Source organism: Phoxinus phoxinus (genome assembly GCF_949152265.1).
Source record: "Phoxinus phoxinus genome assembly, contig: scaffold_80, whole genome shotgun sequence".
Lineage (NCBI taxonomy): Eukaryota > Metazoa > Chordata > Actinopteri > Cypriniformes > Leuciscidae > Phoxinus > Phoxinus phoxinus.
Window position 1 is genome coordinate 37,501 of NW_027639357.1, and position 22,500 is coordinate 60,000.

The 22,500-nt window shown below is 50.7% G+C and overlaps 1 protein-coding gene across 2 annotated transcripts in view; it reads right to left on the minus strand.

Annotated features, from left to right (window-relative positions):
• The window catches only part of ptpn12 (protein tyrosine phosphatase non-receptor type 12), a 38,467-nt gene that overhangs the window by 11,758 nt on the left and 4,209 nt on the right, over positions 1-22,500 (minus strand). For both annotated transcript variants that reach the window (XM_079639912.1, XM_079639913.1), the window contains exons 2-13: positions 17,179-17,287; positions 16,954-17,030; positions 16,407-16,502; positions 15,351-15,389; positions 14,499-14,570; positions 14,073-14,132; positions 13,811-13,953; positions 12,984-13,050; positions 12,820-12,897; positions 12,634-12,732; positions 7,861-7,946; positions 7,083-7,705 (exon numbers count right to left, since the gene is read on the minus strand). In XM_079639912.1, coding sequence (XP_079496038.1) covers positions 7,083-7,705; positions 7,861-7,946; positions 12,634-12,732; positions 12,820-12,897; positions 12,984-13,050; positions 13,811-13,953; positions 14,073-14,132; positions 14,499-14,570; positions 15,351-15,389; positions 16,407-16,502; positions 16,954-17,030; positions 17,179-17,287 — 1,549 coding nt within the window. The remainder of the gene's footprint in view (positions 1-7,082; positions 7,706-7,860; positions 7,947-12,633; positions 12,733-12,819; positions 12,898-12,983; positions 13,051-13,810; positions 13,954-14,072; positions 14,133-14,498; positions 14,571-15,350; positions 15,390-16,406; positions 16,503-16,953; positions 17,031-17,178; positions 17,288-22,500) is intronic.

Below are 22,500 nucleotides of genomic sequence, written 5' to 3' on the forward strand. Positions count from 1 at the left end.
GTGAAGAGACGAGGGATCATACCTGACGAGGTGTGTGTGAAGAGACGAGGGATCATACCTGACGAGGTGTGTGTGAGGAGACGAGGGATCATACCTGACGAGGTGTGTGTGAGACGACGAGGGAGACGAGGGATCATACCTGACGCGGTGTGTGTGAGGAGACGAGGGATCATACATGACTAGGTGTGTGTGAGGAGACGAGGGATCATACCTGACGCGGTGTGTGTGAAGAGACGAGGGATCATACCTGACGCGGTGTGTGTGAGACGACGAGGGAGACGAGGGATCATACCTGACGAGGTGTGTGTGAGGAGACGAGGGATCATACATGACTAGGTGTGTGTGAGGAGACGAGGGATCATACCTGACGCGGTGTGTGTGAAGAGACGAGGGATCATACCTGACGAGGTGTGTGTGAGACGACGAGGGAGACGAGGGATCATACCTGACGAGGTGTGTGTGAGGAGACGAGGGATCATACCTGACGAGGTGTGTGTGAGGAGACGAGGGATCATACCTGACGCGGTGTGTGTGAGGAGACGAGGGATCATACCTGACGAGGTGTGTGTGAGGAGACGAGGGATCATACCTGACGCGGTGTGTGTGAGGAGACGAGGGATCATACATGACGAGGTGTGTGTGTGAGGAGACGAGGGATCATACCTGACGCGGTGTGTGTGAGACGACGAGGGATCATACCTGACGAGGTGTGTGTGAGGAGACGAGGGATCATACATGACGAGGTGTGTGTGAGGAGACAAGGGATCATACCTGACGAGGTGTGTGTGAGGAGACGAGGGATCATACCTGACGCGGTGTGTGTGAGGAGACGAGGGATCATACATGACGAGGTGTGTGTGAGGAGACGAGGGATCATACCTGACGAGGTGTGTGTGAGGAGACGAGGGATCATACCTGACGAGGTGTGTGTGAGGAGACGAGGGATCATACCTGACGAGGTGTGTGTGAGGAGACGAGGGATCATACCTGACGCGGTGTGTGTGAGGAGACGAGGGATCATACATGACGAGGTGTGTGTGAGGAGACGAGGGATCATACCTGACGAGGTGTGTGTGAGGAGACGAGGGATCATACATGACGAGGTGTGTGTGAGGAGACGAGGGATCATACCTGACGAGGTGTGTGTGAGGAGACGAGGGATCATACCTGACGAGGTGTGTGTGAGGAGACAAGGGATCATACCTGACGAGGTGTGTGTGAGGAGACGAGGGATCATACCTGACGAGGTGTGTGTGAGGAGACGAGGGATCATACCTGACGCGGTGTGTGTGAGGAGACGAGGGATCATACCTGACGAGGTGTGTGTGAGGAGACGAGGGATCATACCTGACGCGGTGTGTGTGAGGAGACGAGGGATCATACATGACGAGGTGTGTGTGAGACGACGAGGGATCATACATGACGAGGTGTGTGTGAGGAGACGAGGGATCATACCTGACGAGGTGTGTGTGAGGAGACGAGGGATCATACCTGACGAGGTGTGTGTGAGGAGACGAGGGATCATACCTGACGAGGTGTATGTGAGGAGACGAGGGATCATACCTGACGAGGTGTGTGTGAGGAGACGAGGGATCATACCTGACGCGGTGTGTGTGAGGAGACGAGGGATCATACCTGACGAGGTGTGTGTGAGGAGACGAGGGATCATACATGACGAGGTGTGTGTGAGGAGACGAGGGATCATACCTGACGAGGTGTGTGTGAGGAGACGAGGGATCATACCTGACGCGGTGTGTGTGAGGAGACGAGGGATCATACCTGACGCGGTGTGTGTGAGGAGACGAGGGATCATACCTGACGAGGTGTGTGTGAGGAGACGAGGGATCATACCTGACGCGGTGTGTGTGAGGAGACGAGGGATCATACATGACGAGGTGTGTGTGAGACGACGAGGGATCATACATGACGAGGTGTGTGTGAGGAGACGAGGGATCATACCTGACGAGGTGTGTGTGAGACGACGAAGGAGACGAGGGATCATACATGACGAGGTGTGTGTGAGGAGACGAGGGATCATACCTGACGAGGTGTGTGTGAGGAGACGAGGGATCATACCTGACGCGGTGTGTGTGAGGAGACGAGGGATCATACATGACGAGGTGTGTGTGAGACGACGAGGGATCATACATGACGAGGTGTGTGAGGAGACGAGGGATCATACCTGACGCGGTGTGTGTGAGGAGACGAGGGATCATACCTGACGAGGTGTGTGTGAGGAGACGAGGGATCATACCTGACGAGGTGTGTGTGAGGAGACGAGGGATCATACCTGACGCGATGTGTGTGAGGAGACGAGGGATCATACCTGACGCGGTGTGTGTGAGGAGACGAGGGATCATACATGACGAGGTGTGTGTGAGGAGACGAGGGATCATACCTGACGCGGTGTGTGTGAGACGACGAGGGATCATACCTGACGAGGTGTGTGTGAGGAGACGAGGGATCATACATGACGAGGTGTGTGTGAGGAGACGAGGGATCATACCTGACGAGGTGTGTGTGAGACGACGAGGGATCATACCTGACGCGGTGTGTGTGAGACGACGAGGGATCATACCTGACGAGGTGTGTGTGAGGAGACGAGGGATCATACATGACGAGGTGTGTGTGAGGAGACGAGGGATCATACCTGACGAGGTGTGTGTGAGGAGACGAGGGATCATACCTGACGCGGTGTGTGTGAGACGACGAGGGATCATACATGACGAGGTGTGTGTGAGGAGACGAGGGATCATACCTGACGCGGTGTGTGTGAGACGACGAGGGATCATACATGACGAGGTGTGTGTGAGGAGACGAGGGATCATACATGACGAGGTGTGTGTGAGGAGACGAGGGATCATACATGACGAGGTGTGTGTGAGACGACGAGGGATCATACATGACGAGGTGTGTGTGAGGAGACGAGGGATCATACATGACGAGGTGTGTGTGAGGAGACGAGGGATCATACCTGACGCGGTGTGTGTGAGACGACGAGGGATCATACATGACGAGGTGTGTGTGAGACGACGAGGGATCATACATGACGAGGTGTGTGTGAGGAGACGAGGGATCATACCTGACGAGGTGTGTGTGAGGAGACGAGGGATCATACATGACGAGGTGTGTGTGAGGAGACGAGGGATCATACCTGACGAGGTGTGTGTGAGACGACGAGGGATCATACCTGACGCGGTGTGTGTGAGACGACGAGGGATCATACCTGACGAGGTGTGTGTGAGGAGACGAGGGATCATACATGACGAGGTGTGTGTGAGGAGACGAGGGATCATACCTGACGAGGTGTGTGTGAGACGACGAGGGATCATACATGACGAGGTGTGTGTGAGGAGACGAGGGATCATACCTGACGCGGTGTGTGTGAGGAGACGAGAGATCATACCTGACGCGGTGTGTGTGAGGAGACGAGGGATCATACATGACGAGGTGTGTGTGAGGAGACGAGGGATCATACATGACGAGGTGTGTGTGAGGAGACGAGGGATCATACGTGACGAGGTGTGTGTGAGGAGACGAGAGATCATACCTGACGCGGTGTGTGTGAGGAGACGAGGGATCATACATGACGAGGTGTGTGTGAGGAGACGAGGGATCATACCTGACGCGGTGTGTGTGAGACGACGAGGGATCATACCTGACGAGGTGTGTGTGAGGAGACGAGGGATCATACCTGACGCGGTGTGTGTGAGACGACGAGGGATCATACCTGACGCGGTGTGTGTGAGGAGACGAGGGATCATACATGACGAGGTGTGTGTGAGGAGACGAGGGATCATACCTGACGCGGTGTGTGTGAGGAGACGAGGGATCATACCTGACGCGGTGTGTGTGAGGAGACGAGGGATCATACATGACGAGGTGTGTGTGAGGAGACGAGGGATCATACCTGACGAGGTGTGTGTGAGGAGACGAGGGATCATACCTGACGAGGTGTGTGTGAGGAGACGAGGGATCATACATGACGAGGTGTGTGTGTGAGGAGACGAGGGATCATACCTGACGCGGTGTGTGTGAGACGACGAGGGATCATACCTGACGAGGTGTGTGTGAGACGACGAGGGATCATACATGACGAGGTGTGTGTGAGGAGACGAGGGATCATACATGACGAGGTGTGTGTGAGGAGACGAGGGATCATACCTGACGCGGTGTGTGTGAGACGACGAGGGATCATACCTGACGAGGTGTGTGTGAGACGACGAGGGATCATACATGACGAGGTGTGTGTGAGGAGACGAGGGATCATACCTGACGAGGTGTGTGTGAGGAGACGAGGGATCATACCTGACGAGGTGTGTGTGAGGAGACGAGGGATCATACCTGACGCGGTGTGTGTGAGGAGACGAGGGATCATACCTGACGAGGTGTGTGTGAGGAGACGAGGGATCATACCTGACGAGGTGTGTGTGAGGAGACGAGGGATCATACCTGACGCGGTGTGTGTGAGGAGACGAGGGATCATACATGACGAGGTGTGTGTGAGGAGACGAGGGATCATACGTGACGAGGTGTGTGTGAGGAGACGAGGGATCATACCTGACGCGGTGTGTGTGAGACGACGAGGGATCATACCTGACGAGGTGTGTGTGAGACGACGAGGGATCATACCTGACGCGGTGTGTGTGAGACGACGAGGGATCATACCTGACGAGGTGTGTGTGAGGAGACGAGGGATCATACATGACGAGGCGTGTGTGAGGAGACGAGGGATCATACCTGACGAGGTGTGTGTGAGACGACGAGGGATCATACCTGACGAGGTGTGTGTGAGACGACGAGGGATCATACCTGACGCGGTGTGTGTGAGACGACGAGGGATCATACCTGACGAGGTGTGTGTGAGGAGACGAGGGATCATACATGACGAGGCGTGTGTGAGGAGACGAGGGATCATACCTGACGAGGTGTGTGTGAGACGACGAGGGATCATACATGACGAGGTGTGTGTGAGGAGACGAGGGATCATACATGACGAGGTGTGTGTGAGGAGACGAGGGATCATACATGACGAGGTGTGTGTGAGGAGACGAGGGATCATACCTGACGCGGTGTGTGTGAGACGACGAGGGATCATACCTGACGAGGTGTGTGTGAGACGACGAGGGATCATACCTGACGAGGTGTGTGTGAGGAGACGAGGGATCATACATGACGAGGCGTGTGTGAGGAGACGAGGGATCATACCTGACGAGGTGTGTGTGAGACGACGAGGGATCATACATGACGAGGTGTGTGTGAGGAGACGAGGGATCATACCTGACGCGGTGTGTGTGAGGAGACGAGAGATCATACCTGACGCGGTGTGTGTGAGGAGACGAGGGATCATACCTGACGCGGTGTGTGTGAGGAGACGAGGGATCATACCTGACGAGGTGTGTGTGAGGAGACGAGGGATCATACCTGACGCGGTGTGTGTGAGACGACGAGGGATCATACCTGACGAGGTGTGTGTGAGGAGACGAGGGATCATACCTGACGAGGTGTGTGTGAGACGACGAGGGATCATACCTGACGCGGTGTGTGTGAGACGACGAGGGATCATACCTGACGAGGTGTGTGTGAGGAGACGAGGGATCATACCTGACGAGGTGTGTGTGAGGAGACGAGGGATCATACCTGACGAGGTGTGTGTGAGACGACGAGGGATCATACCTGACGCGGTGTGTGTGAGACGACGAGGGATCATACCTGACGAGGTGTGTGTGAGGAGACGAGGGATCATACCTGACGAGGTGTGTGTGAGGAGACGAGGGATCATACCTGACGCGGTGTGTGTGAGACGACGAGGGATCATACCTGACGCGGTGTGTGTGAGGAGACGAGGGATCATACCTGACGCGGTGTGTGTGAGGAGACGAGGGATCATACCTGACGAGGTGTGTGTGAGGAGACGAGGGATCATACCTGACGCGGTGTGTGTGAGACGACGAGGGATCATACCTGACGAGGTGTGTGTGAGGAGACGAGGGATCATACCTGACGAGGTGTGTGTGAGGAGACGAGGGATCATACCTGACGAGGTGTGTGTGAGACGACGAGGGATCATACCTGACGCGGTGTGTGTGAGGAGACGAGGGATCATACGTGACGAGGTGTGTGTGAGGAGACGAGGGATCATACGTGACGAGGTGTGTGTGAGGAGACGAGAGATCATACCTGACGCGGTGTGTGTGAGGAGACGAGGGATCATACATGACGAGGTGTGTGTGAGGAGACGAGGGATCATACCTGACGAGGTGTGTGTGAGGAGACGAGGGATCATACCTGACGAGGTGTGTGTGAGGAGACGAGGGATCATACCTGACGAGGTGTGTGTGAGACGACGAGGGATCATACCTGACGCGGTGTGTGTGAGGAGACGAGGGATCATACATGACGAGGTGTGTGTGAGGAGACGAGGGATCATACCTGACGCGGTGTGTGTGAGGAGACGAGGGATCATACCTGACGCGGTGTGTGTGAGGAGACGAGGGATCATACCTGACGCGGTGTGTGTGAGGAGACGAGGGATCATACATGACGAGGTGTGTGTGAGGAGACGAGGGATCATACCTGACGAGGTGTGTGTGAGGAGACGAGGGATCATACCTGACGCGGTGTGTGTGAGGAGACGAGGGATCATACCTGACGAGGTGTGTGTGAGGAGACGAGGGATCATACCTGACGAGGTGTGTGTGAGGAGACGAGGGATCATACCTGACGAGGTGTGTGTGAGGAGACGAGGGATCATACCTGACGCGGTGTGTGTGAGACGACGAGGGATCATACCTGACGCGGTGTGTGTGAGGAGACGAGGGATCATACATGACGAGGTGTGTGTGAGGAGACGAGGGATCATACCTGACGCGGTGTGTGTGAGGAGACGAGGGATCATACCTGACGCGGTGTGTGTGAGGAGACGAGGGATCATACATGACGAGGTGTGTGTGAGGAGACGAGGGATCATACCTGACGAGGTGTGTGTGAGGAGACGAGGGATCATACATGACGAGGTGTGTGTGTGAGGAGACGAGGGATCATACCTGACGCGGTGTGTGTGAGACGACGAGGGATCATACCTGCCGAGAGGAGACTCTGGCCAGCGATGGATATCGGTGTGACTCTGCGTGGGACTCGATCGCTCTGCTGCACCACAGGTACCGCTGAGATCCCGGAGCGAGTGTCGTCAGGGGAATCGGAGTGCAGAGGGTTGGTGAAGCTCAGCGCGGCTCTGGCGGGAACAGCAGGACTGGGCGATCGCTCGGCTCTGGCGGGACTGGTCCGGGCCGGACTCCTCTCGCCCCTCAGAGGCAGGTGATTGGGCCGTGGCGGGTCGCTCTCCTCACACTGGGAGCTGCTGCTGGTGTCGGAGCGCTTGAAGGCGTGCGACCGCTGAAGAACACTGTTCCCCTCAAAGCTGATCGGACCCTCCTGCAGCGGGACCTTCTTGATCTCGATGCTCAGCTTGCGCTCGGGACGCCGGTCCTCGGGGGGGGACGCTGGCCTGCTGCTGTAGTTCTCGTTGAGGTCAGGCTTCTGCTCCAGCACGTGCAGGATGGGTTTGGGATGGTAGCGGTCGTTGTCCTGCCGCGCGTGTGTGACCGTGGGGAAGGCGGAGGGTGGAGACGGCGTGAGGATGGGCGGCACCGGGAGTGGCTCCGGAGGCTGCAGAATCTCCTCCTTCACGTCACCCTCCGGATTACTGAGAGGGAGGAAAACATGAGCTTTATCTCTGATCACATTGGTTACATCAAACATGTTCTCAAAATATTTCAAATTAATCAAAAACAAAAACACATTGTCTGAAGCAAGTATCTTCAGTTAAAGACGGTCTGAAGTTCATAGGTCGATTCTTACCTGCGGATACGGGGCGGTTTGGGAGGCGGTGAATCCCATCGTTCCTCGTCTGAATTCTGACCAAGTTTTTCTGGGCTGCCCTCTTCCTGTGGTCGGAGAGAAAGTGCGAGTATGTGTGTGAAAAGGAGTAAAGGGGATTGCTTAGGTAGCTAGCTTGAAGCCAATGGGACTGTCGGTAAGAACAGGTCCAGTCTAGTCAACTCAGGTATGGAAGTCTTTAGACCACAGACACATACAATATATGCTTGGATGTGTAATATAGTCATTTATGCACACGCAGGAAAAACAAAGAAATGAGAAAAAAACTCTGCACAGTACATATATGTTCAACAGAGGGGAGAAGCTGTGGGCACAGCTACAGCTAATAAAGCCTGATAGGGTCCTAATTGACTTGATCAGGTGGGTGGAGCTAGAGGTTCACAGGGAAATTAACAGGCTAAGACGCTGATCACACCAAGCGCACAGCACTGGCCCATCACACAGAACGAGCAGTGCGCTGTTTTTTTATGTTGCTAGGCAACCACCGAAACCGCTGTCCTGTCAGTCAAGTAAACATCTAATTTTTTAAAGCTTTTTATTTAACTATTTACTTTGTTAACATTGTGGTAGTTACGGTCTGTGAAGTCGTTAGCTCCTGGTAACCTGCGAGAGCACCACGTTATCCTCCACCATCATCATCACACTCTCCGGCCGTTCAAAGCAACTGTAGCTTTCATCACTACAACAGAAGACCCACCTCTTCATTCATTCGATTGGACAGTGGGGGAAAAACGCGATGACGTCGGGCGCTTTATCCACTCTGAGTTGCTTTTTTTTTTATGCAAAAACGCGAGGCGCAGCAGACGGTAAAACGCGAGGAGCCCGGGGCGCATAATCATGCGCGTAGAACGCTCACTGCCATAGGAATTTTCTTTTAAAAAGGCACCTCACTGCAAAAAACGCGTTTGGTGTGATCGGGCCTAAGAGGAGTGTGGTACTTGCTTTAAGGGTGCAGCTAAGGGACACACACAACTTCTCAACAGCCACCTCCAAATGTGTATGGCAAATTAGACAAATCAAGGGGGGTCAGGTAGGACCGGGAGAGGGATGAGGCGGGCAATGGGCCTTGTAGGTGTCCTGTCCTTAACTTGGACATCAGCAACCCTACAACAGCCACCCTTGCTGGGATGAAGGGAAATGACTTTACCCACTGACCATTGGCATCTGGAAAATTGAGGATTGTATGTGACGCCATTGACGGCGACTCTTGATTTGTTACCAGAGGAAGGGAAGCATCATGCCACCACATCAGCAGAAAGTTAGGGGTCACAGGGTCAGGATCAGCAACGTCAGATGACACACAGCCTATGGGAATGAATAGTTTTTTGGGAGCAATGCAGGACCTCGCCATGAGGAAGGATTCCCTTGCTGCTGATCATCTTCTGTGCGCATGTAGGCAACCGCACCATAGGACTTCTCCGATGAACCACAGAAGATGTGAAGGTCTTGAGTGGCTAAGGAGGTGTCTACTGACTGAGGTGTGTGGCAGCGAGGCAAAGTGATGGTAGAGAGGTTAGGGAGTTAATTTTCTCATGAAAGCTAGGCTTCTATAAGATCACGAGGCAGATTTGGGTCATCCCATTCTCGTGCCTTTCCCCATAAGTGCTGGAAGATGATTTTGTCCCCTGTTGTGTAAGGGAGGATATAGCCAAGAGGATCATACTGGCTAGCAAGAACTCTGTAAATATGGTGCATAGTTGGAGCGGTAGGTTCAATGGCTTTGTGCCGTGTCTGAGGGTATCTGTATGGCAGTTCCAGAGGAGGCCTAGAGTAGACTCTGAGGAATCAAGGGAAGGATGGTGTGATAACCAGAGCTCCGTTTGTTCTGACCTGGCTTCAGGAGGTAGGTCACAGATGACCTGAGGATCATTACTGGCCCATTGTCTGATTTCGAAGCCACCAGAGGAGAGGGTAGTGCGCAGGCTGTAAAGGAGATCTCTCTTCCAGTTGTCCACATAGAAGTTATTGTGTATGGAATGGTGAATGCACTCCTCTGCCTGACCATCTTTGATGATCCTCTGGAGGATGTAAATGGCACAGCGAGGGCTTGAGGTTGTGCCAAAGGGGATAACTTGCGATTCATACACAGTTGGAGGAGCTTCACAGTCCAGGTCACACCAGAGGAATCGCAGGAGAGGTTTATCCTGCGGTAACAGGCGCACCTGGTGAAACTTTGATTTAATGTCTGCACTGATTCCAGTCTTGTGCTGCCTAAAACAGAGCAGAACTCCAAGGAGGGAAGGCCAGAGGATTGGTCCAGGATGTAACAGTGAATTCAGGCACTGATTTCGGTAGGAGAAGGAACAATCAAACAATGCAATCTTTACCATAGTGATGCAAAATGTGGTGGAGTATGAACCAGGACTCAGGGGCATTTTCTATATCAGATGATGAAAATTTCTTGACACACCCAGCATTAACTAATTTCTGGATCTTTCTGGTATTTGTCTCTGCCTGTTGTGAGTTATGAAGGAGTCACCCTTTCACAGCTGCGGGGACATAACTATCTTCTGGGGGGCCTTCAGAGGGGGCCATGGGTCTACACGGAGGAGAGATGCCACATATTATGGGACCCAATTACGTTATTCTCTGAGGCAGGGGCGTAGGGACGTGTCCCTACCAATATCCAGTGACACTGATATATCTCTAGCAATAATTTCGATCAGAACTTAAATATATTTATATATTGATGTCCCTGTCCCCACCAATTTCAAAATCAAACCTACGCCACTGCTCTGAGGTAATGCATCCAGCTGCCAAAGTTTCTGTACATTATGGTGGATGTCTTCATATGGGCATTTAAAGGAGATATAGTGAGAACAAGTAGAGGGAAAGCTAGAGAGAGATCTCTTGCAGGACCCTGCAGTGTCCAGCCGAGCCGGGTCTTGATTGCTACAGGGGCTCCAGGAGAGCCTCATTTCACATGTTGTGTTGGGATGATAAGGCGTGTATGACCAGCCCCTAGGAGGAGCAGGGGTCTTACTTTATTAAGCTGTTTGAGAGGGAGCAGACTGAGGTGTGAGTAGCGTCGCTGGAGGAATATCACAGGATGAGAATGTTCTGTCAAGGATATCTGGTCAGCAGTGAAAGCTTGACTGATGACATAGGACTTATTAGGATGTGCTTTAGGAATAAGGGTGAAGGATACAGAAGCTCCATTAAAAAAGTCTAAACATCCTGTCTCAGTTCTCAGCTTTAGACTCAGGTTTTCCTTTTAACTTAAGTTTTTGGGCAGCAGGGTGAAAGAGGATTATTCTTTCAGACCCATCATCTCGTATGGCAGCAGTGTCTAAGGATCTGTTTCCATTGCGCAGGGTCATTTCAACTACCTTCAGTAGTACTTTATTGCAATCACTGGGGTGGAAAAGATATAGATTTTGCACTTGCCTCTGGTTAATTTTGGATAAGATGTGTAGGTGTTTCCCGTCACACTGGCTGCAGCGCCCCTTCAGGCCACATTGGGTTGTAAAGGGATTTCGTGCACATCGCCAACAACGTCTCGGTTCATTGATGTGAAGGAGGTCATATAAGAGGAGGTTTTGGTACCATGGAGTACCTCCTAATGGGTGAGGTGGAGGCCTCTGCTGGATAGGCTGAGTTGTTCTTTCTCTCCTGGGCTGGCAGCGGGCTTCTTGTTGTAGCAGTTGGAAAAACCTAGGAGGTTATAAGAAAGGGGACCTGGTCACAGATGACAGGAGGGGGATATGGAAGAGGACGGGAGCCTATGGTCCTCCGTAGTCTGACGGGCCTGTGGTGATACTGCTGGTTGAAGGTTAAGATTATCAGGGCAAGGGGATGGTAAGCGAGACAGGAGTGCAGTCTGAGTATCAGGAATGGGAGCTATTGGAGAGGTATGTTGGGGTTCAGCATCAGTGGTTTGCACTCTCTCAGATAGGACAGGTGAGTAAGGGTGTGGATTGTCCTCCTGACGGTCTCCCTCCGTGGGCAGTTCCAACTCTGGCTCTTCTTCAGACTCATCCTCTTTCCAGGGTTGATAATGAGGACCAGTGCCAGAAATATCTGCAGGATGAAGAGGTTGTTCTGGTGCTTCTGCTGTAGGTTGTGACCGCTGATGATATTGCAGGATGAAATCATCATAACGTGCAGGGAGCTGGGCTCATGCTGACACAATGAGGGCAGGGAGTGACTAGACATATCCACTGATCATCAATGAGCTCCGGCTCAAAGGACCATAAAAAGGAGTAAGGGGGATTGCTTAGGTAGCTAGCTTGAAGCCAGTGGGACTGTTGGTAAGAACAGATCCAGTCTAGTCAACTCAGGTATGGAAGTCTTTATTACACATCCAAGCAGGTATTGTATGTGTCTGTATGCGTTGGGTTTATAGTCAATTGCGCACACGCAGGAAAAACAAAAGAGAAAAAACTCAGTCCTCTGCACAGTGAATACATGTGCAACAGAGGGGAGAAGCTGATGAAGCCTGATAGGGTCCTAATTGGCTTGATCAGGTGGGTGGAGCTAGAGGTTAACAGGGAAATTGTATAGTGTGAGCAGTCAAGTTGCAGCTCGACATTCGGATCATATAGGGTGAGCACATAAATCCTGAGCTTTAGCTTTACACCGCATGCGAACTACTCGTTCAGTTTGAGTAGGTACCTTGCTGAAATCGCAGTGTATGCCTGCCTTTAGGGACACAAAAACTTCCAATATTGTGTGTGTGTGTGTGTGTGTGTGTGTGTGTGTGTGTGTGTGTGTGTGTGTGTGTGTCTGTCTCACCATCCCGTCTGTGAGCTCAGAGTTAGTTGGACTCTCCAGAAGCATCAGCTGTTTCTCAAAGAGTTGTGCAATAGCTCGATGAACCAGCTCGTACTGCTCCTATCATACAGAGGGAGGTCAGAGGCGTGAACACAAAGTCTTTAATACACTGGCCTGTAAGTTATTGTGTGTGAGGTGTTTATTTACTTTGGTCTGAACTGCAGAATGCCGCTGCGTCCTCATCTCCTGAATCAGCTGGAACACGTTAAAATCTTCAGGAATTCTCTGCAAAAAAACACAGCGATGTCATCACTTCAGCAGCAGACTCAAGTGTGTGTGTGTGTGTGTGTGTGTGTGTGTGTGTGTGTTACCCCAGCTTTCAGCAGGTTCCAGGTGTAGTCGATGGCACAGATGGCTCCTGTTCGCCCACAGCCGGCGCTGTCAACACAAACACACATGCAGTCACACACGGATCACACACACTACACAGCACAGATCAGAAGGCCATCGCTCGCTCTTCTCACCCATCCGCATCTGTTCATCATCATCATTACTAACAGACTCAGGATCAGTTTCTTCCCATTAGCTCCTGAACTCAGACTCTAATATGATAAAACCCATTCTGAGCCCATAAACGCCTGACTTAAAATCACAGTGAAATCACAATGGACAATTCTTGTTTTATGGAATATTGCAGTGTTTATTCTAAATGATTTATTGGTGCACATCATCATTAGTGTTAATAATCTTGAATCAGAATAAGTTCATCTTGCAGGATTTCTTCTCTGATGATGTGGGCGGAGGAACCTGTCACTCACATGAGATTAGCCAATAGCAAACCACAACCATCCAATCAATTCCCCACAGACACGATCAAGCCCCGCCCACATGTGTTCTTGTTCCTGAAGCGTTTCATTCGGATATACGGCACAATAGAGGAGAAAAGACCAGCGCAACTGCGGTTTTTATGCCGTCTTGTACCTAAACCTCAGCCTGTCATTAATCTGTGATTATTACCTATCAGAACGAAGCCAGAGACTCACCGCTACCGTTCATCATAAGATGTGTGTGTCTCTGTCCGCCTGAGGAACGTCCACATCGGCTCGTTACCAGAGGAAATCAAGACTGCTTGAGGTTCATTAAGAATGTATAAGAGGTCTTTCTAAACAAGACCATCAGACACGAGCGGATCGGATACCTGCAATGGACACAGATGGGAACGTCGTCGTGCTCCTGATATTCCCTCATCAGAGCGATCATATCCAAGATGGAATCGAATGATGACGGGACGTCGTGATCCGGCCAGTTCACATAATGGAACTGAGTCACTCGACGGGTTTCCTGACAGACGAGAGAAACACAGACACTGACAAAACTGAACTGATACAACAGACAGAAGGACACACACACACACACACACACACACACACACACACACACACACAGAGAGAGAGACTCACGTGATCAAACTCCACTGCAAGTGTCCGGATGAAATAATCCGTCCTTGGCTGCTCAGACTCCTGAAAAACAAACGGTCGTCTTTACTGGTTCCTAGCGGCTCGTCCCATATCAGACTCGCTTTACGTTCTCAGATCTGCATGAACCGGCGGTGATGCGGTTTAATGTAGAGCAGTAACACACGAAACTACTCGCACATCAAAACAAATAAAAATCTTTGAATCAGATAACAGGAACTACATTTGTTAATTTAAAAAAAAAATGATTTATACTTCACTGTTTAAGCATAATGTGTGTAATTTACTAGACAAATGGTGAAAAATCACAGTAAATCTGAGAACATTGAGGAAAAATCTGTTCCATATTCAATTGAATCCCACATGTGAAAGTTCCTCAGATCCCGTTTGGGAAAAGTAATGTGGACTCACACACGAGATCCTGAAGGGGCCGAACGTCACGGGCTCGTCTCCGAACACGGGGAAATACCGCTCGCACTTCTTCTGCAGACGAAAGAGAGTGAAGAACATGTTTGTGTCTAACTAGTGGAGGAAAAAATATAGATTTCTCGATTTTAATCAACTCATTTTTACCAACCGATATCGACTCTTAAATCCCAATAGTCGATTAGTCAATGAATGAGTGAATGAGGGGGACGTTAGCGCCTCCCATCCAATGAATCGCAATAACTGTTTTTTGTTATGTTTGATATGAAACAGTCTCAGATCTCAAATTATTTCCATTTTATTATGAAATTCAAGAAAAGAAAGTTTAAATCAGTGTTTCAACCGCAGAAAGACATCAGGAGAACAGCTTGTAAACAACGTCCCGTAATGTCACATGTACCTCAGAACATATTCAGTGATAAACTTGTTAGTCAGCTCTAGAGAGGAGCATTCTGATATGTGCACCATATTCATTATCATTTTTTATATTTTACAATATTTAATGCATGTTTGAATAAAACAATTTAAATGTTTATATTTCAAGAAATGAATTGGGAGTAGAATTATGTAATTGTCAAGGTAGGGTTATAACTATTATTATAAAGCCTTTCTTGAGCGTAATTTAAGTGTTTGTATATAAATCAGTATTATAGTAATGTACCGACTGACTCCCATCTAGAGTTTACAGCATTAGTTAAGAGATTTTTTTTCCTTGAGAAAATTTGCCTTGTACGTATTTGATATATATCCAAAATAATCTATATGGAATTGAATCATGAGATTTGTACTCCGCTCTACTGTGAACCTGAGCATTAATGACGGAGAATCCACCCTTACCCGTCCCATCTCGAACTCCCGACACGCCATCGTGATGACCTGCAGAACAGAAGTCATGCGTCACTTACGACTTGTAACTCACACACTCGCGCCCTCACACACACTTGCGCCCTCGCACACACTTGCGCCCTCGCACACACTCGCGCCCTCGCACACACTCGCGCCCTGGCACACACTCGCGCCCTCGCACACACTCGCGCCCTCGCACACTCGCGCGCCCTCGCACACTCGCGCGCCCTCGCACACTCGCGCCCTCGCACACTCGCGTCCTCACACACACTCGCGCCCTCACACTTGCCCTCGCACACTCGCGCCCTCGCACACTCACGCCCTCACACTTGCCCTCGCACACTCGTGCCCTCGCCCTCACACACTCGCCCTCACACACTCGCACACTCGCGCCCTCACACTTGCCCTCGCACACTCGCGCCCTCGCACACTCACGCCCTCACACTTGCCCTCGCACACTCGCGCCCTCGCCCTCACACACTCGCCCTCACACACTCGCACACTCGCGTCCTCACACACACTCGCGCCCTCACACTTGCCCTCGCACACTCGCGCCCTCACACACTCGCGCCCTCGCACTCGCGCCCTCGCACACTCGCGCCCTCGCACACTCGCCCTCACACACCCGCCCTCACACACTCGCACACTCGCGTCCTCACACACACTCGCACACTCGCGTCCTCACACACACTCGCACACTCGCGTCCTCACACACACTCGCACACTCGCCCCCTCACACTCGCACACTCGCCCCCTCACACTCGCACACTCGCCCCCTCACACTCGCACACTCGCCCCCTCACACTCGCACACTCGCCCCCTCACACTCGCACACTCGCCCCCTCACACTCGCACACTCGCCCCCTCACACTCGCACACTCGCCCCCTCACACTCGCACACTCGCCCCCTCACACTCGCACACTCGCCCCCTCACACTCACTCGCCCCCTCACACACACTCGCCCCCTCACACACACGCGCCCCCTCACACACACGCGCCCCCTCACACACACGCGCCCTCACACACACGCGCCCTCTCACACTCACCGCAACCCTGTATTCCCAGATCATCCTCCAGAAGTCCAGCACAGTGTTGGGCAGCGGCCCCTGAGTGGCGATGTAGGCCTCCGGCCCGTCTATTCCCTGCACACACACACACACACGATCACCCACATATGATCTACAGTCTCAACGGCTTCATCAGTCACACACACAGACACACACACACACACAGACACACACACACGATCACCCACATCCGATCTACAGTCTCAACGGCTTCATCAGTCACACACACAGACACACACACAGACACACACACACGATCACCCACATCCGATCTACAGTCTCAACGGCTTCATCAGTCACACACACACACACACACACAGACACACACACACGATCACCCACATACGATCTACAGTCTCAACGGCTTCATCAGTCACACACACACACACACACACAGACACACACACACGATCACCCACATACGATCTACAGTCTCAACGGCTTCATCAGTCAGTCACACACACACACACACACACACACACACACACGCTGAGGGGCGTCTGCAGAGACAGGAAGTCTTCAGTACCTTGATGAAGTTTGCATTGATGTAATCTGTGTCCTGGTTGGATGTTTTTAACGTCATCTTCACACGACTGTGGTCGACTGATGTGCGAGAGAAAGACCGTGTCAGCAGATATACACACACACACACACCAGAAACAACAACACAGGCCTTCCTCACACCATCATCATCCTCCTCTTTATCTCTCAGACGGACACGTGTTAGCGTGGACCATGAGCGGATACTCACACGGCAGAATGTCCTTGTATCGGTTCTTCTTCACGTTTTCCTCCTGCTCTCCTACATTAGTGGGGTAGATCTTCTCGGTTCTGTATTTGGTTGATAATCGGCGTAATCTCTGCAAAAGACACAGAACAGCTTTAACAGAAGAAAGATTGGAACGAGTCCAACGCTTCAGACGCAGGAGCGAGTTACAGAAGTGACTGTGGAGATTCTCAGATCAGCTGCAGGTTTGGGCCATCAGCGCTTTATTAGAGTGAGAATGTGTGTGTTGGTCATGTTTGTGTGACACATCCACATCCGCACAACATGCACTCCGATGTAGAAGATTCCTTCTGTCAGTAAACCGCTAGTTCACGTGCATGTTCAAACATCATGTCTGTCTTTCTCCTCCATGTGGCTCTTCAAACATAGGAAGCTGTGTGTGTGTGTGTGTGTGTGTGTGTGTGTGTGTGTGTTGCAATACTTCCTTTCCTGCCAGTGTTGGGGAGGAACAATGGCCGACATGACACAGTTCTGCTGTGTTGTCTTCTCATTGGTCCATTTCCTGGTTCACCGGTCCGAGCCGACGCCCACATAGCAGACAGGCACGTCACACACACACACACACACACACGTTTATCTGTCTCAGACTTCTATTGATGTAATATGTCTGTAACCACTGCACACGGACACACAACAGAAGTGTGTGTATGAAGCCTCAGTAGTGCTCAACACGCTTCATAACAATCTGAGAATATTTGTTTTCCATTTGAATCGGTTCTTCTAAAAATAGAGTTAGGGTTCTCATGTTGAGAAAGTTCCAGCTGAGATTCGGTTTATTTTTTCAGAAAGCACATTCTGATTGTTTTCTATTTTTTACAAAAGCACAACGTTTAGTTATTGTGACTGAACAAATCAAATTTGCCATTTTGGAATGATGAATCGAGCTACTCGTTATGCAAGATCATAACCGAGGGAGTATTTTAAGTGAGATGCCGAACAGCTTCCACACGAACACCAGTAAGCACCTAATAATTAACATCACACATTTATCTAGATTAGCATTAGAGCCAGGAGCCGCGCACAGCTGCTAACATGTTTCTAATGCTAGCACATCTGCGGTGGATGTTTCCCGCACACTGTAATTCTGCTAACGATAACGACCGTCCCTCAAACACACGAGGAGGGTTTATCTTCGACTAATGGTCAACTATTAAGGGTTAGGGTCACCCTGCTGGACACGAGGCTGTGAACGCTCATATGAAAGTGACATCACAGCACACACACACACACACACACACACACACTCACTCTCACACACACACACAGTCAGTTATGAACACAGGAAAGCAGGACAGAGGGATGAACACACACTCATGTCTCACTGGAAGTATTTTTACACAAAACAGGATGTGGATGTCAAGGTCAGAAGCCCCACACACACACACACACACACACACACACAGCTGTGACAGCAGAAAGGCTAACCCATCTGCCAGAGGTTGAGCGATATATAACGCACATAATGACATGAAATAATCCTCACAACGCAAATCTATCAAACCCAAACGGCACACGCTATACACAGTAAGACGCTTACAAGGCGGCAGCAGAACACACACACACACACTATTGTTACATCACTTCCTGTAAGGGCTTCTGGGAATTTCTAAGCTTTAATGGAGCGACTTTTATCCACAAACTCTTGAAAACACACAGAATGAAAGAGCAGCAGAAACACACACGAGTGCAGGGAGGAGCGGACGGCACACACACACACACACACGTCCCTGACCTCTGACTGACCTTCACACACATCTGATTACCCACAACACCCTGCTACAGATCAGAGACCTGCAGAACATCTCAAACCCTCCATCAGATTAACCCAAAGAAGAAGAAGAAGAAGAAAAAGGAGGAGGAGGAAGAGGAGAAGAGGAAAAGGAGAAGAGGAAGAGGAGAAGAGGAAGAGGAGGAAGAGAAGAGGAAGAGAAGAGGAAGAGAAGAGGAAGAGAAGAGGAAGAGGAGGAAGAGGAGAAGAGGAAGAGGAGGAAGAGGAAGAAGAGGAAGAAGAAGAGGGGAGAAGAGGAAGAAGAAGAGGAAGAAGAGGAAGAGAAGAGGAGAAGAGGAAGAAGAGGAAGAGAAGAGGAGAAGAGGAAGAAGAAGAGGAAGAGAAGAGGAGAAGAGGAAGAGGAGGAAGAGGAAGAAGAAGAGGAAGAAGAGGAAGAGAAGGAGAAGAGGAAGAGGAAGAGGAAGAGGAGAAGAGGAAGAGGAGAAGAGAGGAGGAAGAGGAGAAGAGGAAGAGGAGAAGAGGAAGAGAAGAAGAGGAAGAGAAGATGAAGAGAAGAGGAGAAGAGGAAGAGGAGGAAGAGGAAGAGGAGAAGAGGAAGAGGAGAAGAGAGGAGGAAGAGGAGAAGAGGAAGAGGAGAAGAGGAAGAGAAGATGAAGAGAAGAGGAGAAGAGGAAGAGGAGGAAGAGGAAGAGGAGAAGAGGAAGAGGAGAAGAGAGGAGGAAGAGGAGAAGAGGAAGAGGAGAAGAGGAAGAGAAGATGAAGAGAAGAGGAGAAGAGGAAGAGGAGAAGAGGAGAAGAGAGGAGGAAGAGGAGAAGAGGAAGAGGAGAAGAGGAAGAGAAGAAGAGGAAGAGAAGGAGAAGAGGAAGAGGAGAAGAGGAGAAGAGGAAGAGGAGAAGAGAAGAGGAAGAGAAGAAGAGGAAGAGGAGAAGAGAGGAGGAAGAGGAGAAGAGGAAGAGGAGAAGAGGAAGAGGAGTAAACGAGCTACACCTCCGTCATGATCATGAGTCTCCCATTTCACACTCTTTTCTGTCTCTCTAACAACAGGAAAAATAAAGTTAAATAAATTGATATTAAGCTTTGCGCATATTACTGCTTCTGTGTGTGTGTGTGTGTGTGTGTGAGTGTGTGTGTGTGCGTGTGCGTGTGAGTGTGTGTGTGTGTGTGCGTGTGTGTGTGAGTGTGTGTGCGTGTGTGCGTGTGCGTGTGTGTGTGGGTGCGTGTGCGTGTGTGTGTGTGCGCGTGTGTGTGAGTGAGTGTGTGTGTGTGAGTGTGTGTGTGTGCGCGTGTGTGTGTGTGTGTGCGTGTGTGTGAGTGTGTGTGTGTGCGTGTGAGTGTGTGTGTGCGTGTGTGTGTGAGTGTGAGTGTGTGTGCGTGTGTGCGTGTGCGTGTGTGTGTGGGTGCGTGTGTGTGTGTGTGTGTGCGCGTGTGTGTGAGTGAGTGTGTGTGCGTGTGTGAGTGTGTGTGTGTGTGCGAGCGTGTGTGCGTGCGTGTGTGTGTGCGTGTGTGAGTGTGTGTGTGTGCGCGTGTGTGTGCGAGCGTGTGTGCGTGCGTGCGTGTGTGTGTGCGTGCGTGTGTGCGTGCGTGCGTGCGTGTGCGAGCGTGTGTGCGTGCGTGCGTGTGTGCGTGTGCGTGTGTGCGAGTGTGTGCGCGTGTGTGTGTGTGCGTGCGTGCGTGTGTGCGTGCGTGCGTGCGTGCGTGCGTGCGTGTGCGTGCGTGTGTGCGTGCGTGCGTGTGTGCGTGTGTGCGTGTGTGCGAGTGTGTGCGCGTGTGTGTGTGTGCGTGTGTGTGTGTGTGTGTGTAACCTGAGCTTGTATTAGGCCTATAGCTGACTAACTGCTGAGAGAATGTAAGGTTAGTGTGCCTGCAGAAAGAAGTGCATCTTGTGCTGTGATTAGCACTAATATGGCAGACGGGTATTTAAGGCTGCTGTCACTTTAAGACCAAAGGCTTGGATCTACCGGTAACACAATAGGCTTTACTGACACATATCCGGTTTTCACAGAGCGGCTACGCCATTACCGACTGTACGTGAGATACTCCACATGATGCCAGTTTGACTGACAGCTGTGTGTCAGTATTTCTCCATTCAGACGCAAAGTGAATTCGGGATCGCGCGCGGTCTGAGAGCGCTTCTGGTGACCGTCACTTATCCTTTATAACTTGATACTCTTTTGAAGATTCTCGTTAAACACACGCGTCTCTGACTTGATCTCCGCGCTGACCTGAATTACTCGAAATTGCTGTAGCCGAAGTTTTTACAGATGCACCTCTCGACAAGTCAGCAGAACAGTGTCTGCAAACGACACTTTAAAACGCTTCCACACTGACGACATGTTTGCTGGACTGGTAAAGCGTGAGCTGGCGCCGCTGCCTCTCACTCGATGCTGGTTGCCATCTGATCGCGTCATCAAAAACGTCATTGTTCGGTAAAATTGATTCTGTCTTTTCACTTATTCGGCCGAACACCGAAAGTGCTTTTTTAAATATAATTTCAGCCGAACATTCAGTGCATCCCTAGTTTCTAGTATCTGTAAAACTGCATTCTTCCATCTTAAAAATATATGTAAATTACGTCATATGCTCTCAATGAATAACGCGGAACAATTAGTTGATGCGTTCATGACATCAAGGCTAGATTATTGTAATGCTCTACTGGGTGGCTGCCCTGCACGCTTAATAAACAAACTACAGCTAGTTCAAAACGCAGCCGCTCGAGTTCTTACCAGAACCAGGAAGTATGACCATATTAGCCCCGTTCTGTCAACACTGCATTGGCTGCCTATTCAACATCGTATACATGTAAAATATTGCTGATCACTTACAAAGCACTAAATGGTTTATCTCCGCAGTACTTGAGCGAGCTCTTAACGCATTATAGTCCTTCACGTCTACTGCCATCTCAAAACTCCGGCCAGTTAATAATACCTAGAATATCAAAATCGACTGCTGGCGGTAGATCCTTTTCCTATTTAGCACCAAAACTTTGGAACAGTCTTCCTACCATTGTCCGGGAAGCAGACACACTCTGTCAGTTCAAAGATAGATTAAAGACACATCTCTTTTTCCTGGCTTTCGCATAACACATTATGCATATCTATTATTCAAATCAGTTAAATGATTGTTAGGCTGCATAGATTAGGTCAGCCGGAGCCAGGAACACTTCCTATAACACCTGATGAACTCGGTACATCATAAGAAGAATGGCATCTATGCTAATGTTAGTCTTTCTGTTTATTCCGAGGTTTACTGAAGTCAGCCGTATCCGGATCTGATGAAGGACCTGCGCCCGGACCTGTCCACAACACATCCCTGAAGTGCAGCCGCATCGGCACCTCAACAAACCCGTCTCCATACCGGCGTGACGACTCCGACCTCCAACCAGATGAACTGGATTCTGAATGTTCTGATCCAATCTGACCTCTGACCTGTAATGCTCCTGAATCAGAATCACACACTGTTCGCTGGATGGCCGGAGGAGAGCTGAGCGACTGAGCCTGGTTTCACACAAGGGTTTTTTTCTCCATTCTGTCACTGATGACTTTCTGTTCCTGCCGCT